General features: G+C 53.4%; 1 protein-coding gene across 1 annotated transcript in view; it reads right to left on the reverse strand.

Moving 5' to 3' along the window:
* NTHL1 (nth endonuclease III-like 1 (E. coli)) overlaps nucleotides 1-2,543 on the reverse strand; it is a 3,290-nt gene extending 747 nt beyond the window's left edge. The window contains exons 1-2 of the mRNA XM_009877344.1: nucleotides 2,372-2,543; nucleotides 1,742-1,901 (exon numbers count right to left, since the gene is read on the reverse strand). Coding sequence (XP_009875646.1) covers nucleotides 1,742-1,901; nucleotides 2,372-2,539 — 328 coding nt within the window. The 5' untranslated portion in view covers nucleotides 2,540-2,543. The remainder of the gene's footprint in view (nucleotides 1-1,741; nucleotides 1,902-2,371) is intronic.
* Between the last annotated feature and the right edge of the window lie 1,540 nt (nucleotides 2,544-4,083).

Raw genomic sequence — 4,083 nt, forward strand, 5'->3', positions numbered from 1 at the left:
CTACCCGAGTTTCCTCGGGGTGTCTGGTCTCCTTCTTCACCCACTTCAGCCTGTTCGTGATTCTGTGCACGTGGGTGTCCACAGCTGGGAAGGGAGAGCCCGGAGTTTAGGTGGGGGCAGGCATACCTGAACGGAGAGAGCAGACCCCCGAGCCGCCTGTCATGGCACACACCAGGTTTCTTCTGCGCGCCAGCGGGACCAGGCAAGCGGAACAGGGAGGGGAGGCTCGCCCGCAGAACGAAACGTGCTGCCTTCTCCCGAGGCCCAGAGCCAAAAGCAAGATGGGCTGGATATCTCGCACCACGCAGCCAGCGACACGCTCGCACGATCTGACCCGGCCTCCCTTCAAAGGCTCGCGTGCTCGGATCACAGGGCAGCCCGTCCCCGGTTCTCTTCCTCCCTCGCGTTTCAGCCCAGCTTACGCAAGTCGCAATCTCTGCCCCTTGGTTTACCCAGATGGAAAACACATTTCATAATACCCACCGACACAAGAGGGTTTGTGAGGCTTAAAACGAGTGTTTATAAAGTGCTTTAAGCTAAAAAGCTCTGAATGCAAAGTGTATTATTGTTAGATCAGCAGTGATAAACCTGTCTCTAGGGCTAATTGGGCAAAACCCAGGAAATTGCTGTAAACAGGAAGACTAAGTCTTGCCTCCTAAATCAAAACTGAGCGTACAATTATTTGGAAAACAGTTGGCTAGTTTGGCTCCGGCTGCACTTCCCTCCCCGCCACAGCAGGGAAGAGAACAACAGACCCCAAAAAAAAAGACCCCGGCGCGGGGGCCACAGGTCGTACAGCTGCCAGCCACCCGTGGGGCGAGCCTTCGTGAGGTGACACCACGTTGCCAGGGCAGAGAACACATTTGGAATATGAATCTGTCCCCAGGGGTCCCCAGGCCGGGACAGCCCGCAGGGACCCTGCAGCTGATTGTCCAGCCCCATCTGCCGGCAGCTCTGCTGCCAGCATCGCCCAAACCAGCATCGCTCCCCCAAACCAGCATCGCTCCCCCAAACCAGCATCGCTCCCCCAAACCAGCACCGCGCAGGAGCCGCGCTGCCCTGGGCTCCCTCCCAGCACAGCTCCACGGGGTACAGCTCTCCACCCTCTGCTCAATAAACAAGATAAAAACCCAAATGTCCCTGTGGTCACCTATCACCTGGCTGCAGGAACTAAAATCGATCAGAAATTCGGTCGCTGTAGATTGCCTGAGACGCTTCTTTCGACGATCCATCATGAATTACTGATTTCAAATGGCATTTCTGACTAAGCCCTGCTTCTGCCCTCTTATGGCTCACCAGACAAAAACTAGATTTGTTTAAACAGAAACAACCCTGGGGAAAAAGCTCAACCTTAGACTGTCCTACAGCCACCCCCAAATCACAAAAGTGACCCCCACCTCTCTCTCACTTGGCACTAAAGAGATTTCAAAGCATTACTCGGCGAGCACATCTTTTTGGATACCTACCCAATGAGGCACTAACTGCACTGCTTGCCAGCATCTGAGGGGATTTCTGCCTTCGCTTTTGGGGAAAAAACAGGAGCTGGACCCAGACTTAAACCCTACAGCAACTCGTACGCTGCGGGTCGCATCCTTCACCCACCCAAATCTTCTGTAGATGAGTGAACTGAAGCGATGCTACCTGGGCAGGCAGCTTCCCCAGCTGCAATGCTCCTCCTCTGCCCCGGGGATGGATCAGGCAGGATTTAGGAGAGGAAAAGGGAAAGAATGGTCCAACCTACCTATCCCACACACGCTGTCCCAGGCGATGTTCATGGCCAAGTGGGCCATCTTGGGCCCGACTCCCGGCAGCTGCACCAGCTCCTCCACAGTTCTGGGTATGTCACCACCGTATTTTTGCTTCAGGATGGCCGTCGTCTGCTTTATGTACTTCACCTTGTTCTGGAAAGTCAAGGGGAAAGGCAGAAAATCCAGGTCGCCCTCCAACACAGGGAAAAAGAGGCAAACAGCTCAGAAAACAAATTATTCCTGAGTGTGTGTTATGGGTGAGGCCACACACTAGACTTTGAAGAGAGGAGACAGGTCTTCGATTTCTCCTTGAAAGACCTGATTAGCTCTAACCCCTCAAGCACACTCCGGCCACTGCAGCAAAAAAATCTCGCTGTGAATACGAATTGCTACATCTGGTGTAAAATAGAGCGTCCAGCTGGACTCCAGGAGAAAGATTCCCTGGGCTCCAAGGTGTCTCAGATGGCTGCACGGGAGTGGAGGAGGGTGGAGGGGTCCCTGTCCTGGGTTTGAGCTAAAACCCAGTCCTATTTAGTGATTTTTACTTTTCAGTTTTAGTTTCTTCTAAAAGGCTGCACTTTCTGAAGTTAGCACATCAGGTGCTGCCGCAACACCGGACTCACCCTCCAGAATCCTACAGGATAAATGATCTGCCCGAGTGTCGCGTCATCCATCTGCAAAATGCCGTCGACGGTGAGGCCGCGCTGGCGCAGGCGCAGCATGGCAGCTGATGTCACTTGGTCCTTGGTCTGGCTGGACAGCATCAGCGACAGCAGGACTTGGTAGCGCATAACCTGGGGTAAAAGAGACGGTGAGACATGGTGAGACCTCCACGAGGATCCGTCCGCCTCTAGGCCTTCGTTCTTCCATCCAGCACTACCTTCAGTCCAGTGCATAATGTGGACACACCCTGGTTCAGCTGTACCTGTCTACAACAGTCTGGAAGGCTGCAAAGAAATAATCTTTTAGTTCTGCCAGGGAGAGAAGAAACAGCCTCGATCTAAGCAGGGGTCGTGTGTAAAAGGGCAGAGAGCAGCTACTGTCGGCTGGGATCTCACATCCAAAGACACTGGTGCTTGGCCACAAAGGGGCCAGACAAAGCTTCTCCTGACGACGGGATTCTCAGGAGGCTCCACAGGACGTAGAAGTACAGACGCGCAATGATTTTTCATGCAACTTCTGCTCTAATGCAGCTTTTGAATATCCCGTTCTTTTCCCAGTAGGAACTACGTCTCTGACTCCTTACAAAACCAGATCTAAAGAACTGGGATGACAGAGGCTGGGAGATGAAGCACAAAACCCAGAAGTTCCTCTGATGCTGTCATGCAGGGTTCAGCCCAGCTCATCCATCTCCTATTTTTCAATTGTTTTTTCCCTAAATGTGATTCCTCCAGAACGAGGAGAATGATGCAACTAAGCGGGAGTGACCCGGGATAACGTCAAACACCAGCCTTCCTCCAGCTCTCTTACAAACAAACTTTACAAATCTGCAGGTGCACCAGGAGGGAAAAAACAAACTCTCTGGAGTGCATGGCAGCAGGGTAATCTCTGAGCGCATGGAAGTTGTCTGAGGAGCGCTGGCGCGTGCTGAGGGTTACAACATCCACTTTTTCTTGGAAGCAGCAACCCTGCTTCCCTCGGGAAGAAAAGTTATTTCCGTATCGTTCACGGTGGTCACCCCTGGCCTCGCAGCTGCGCTCGGTGCCAGCCCACGCGGCTGTGGAGCACGTGATGCTGCCTAAGGCTGGAGTCAAATCTGGTGGTTTTCTCCAGGGCTCCAAAGCCCAAGGCACGACGCCAGCGGTGAGGATGGCGTTACATGCGCCGAAGCCGGGCAGCAGCGTTTTGGAGACCCCTCCCTCAGAGCCCAGCAGGTCGCTACGGAGCATAAGACTCCCACCGCTCCGCTGAGCCTGCTTGTGGGTTCTCTTCATATTCCCACACCACGGCTTCGCTCTGCTTCAGTATTTCATACGGATACATTTCATCAATGTAAATGGTCCCCTTGGAAGGAAAAGTCATCCGGGGTCTTCGACTGTGTTCCCAGGGCTGGGGAGCACAGTGCCATCCCAGCACGGCCCTTCCTTTCAGCCAGTATCCCCTTAAAAGTGACTGCAAGAGGGAAAGAAGCCAAGCTACACTGCCGTCGTGCTCTGAAGAGCATGAAAGCAGCCTGCAAAGTTTTTTCTCGGCTCCTCTTGGCTTTTCACCACACTGCTTTTCCTCTGTATTACAGAGCTGTCTGGCTGGATCCTTTCCTTGGCCTCCTACAGGGATTTTTACGAAACAAAGAGACATGGAGCTGGGCAGCAGGGCATTGTTACCTGCGGAGGTG

This window comes from Apaloderma vittatum, unplaced genomic scaffold (genome assembly GCF_000703405.1).
Source record: "Apaloderma vittatum isolate BGI_N311 unplaced genomic scaffold, ASM70340v1 scaffold31659, whole genome shotgun sequence".
NCBI classification, from domain to species: domain Eukaryota; kingdom Metazoa; phylum Chordata; class Aves; order Trogoniformes; family Trogonidae; genus Apaloderma; species Apaloderma vittatum.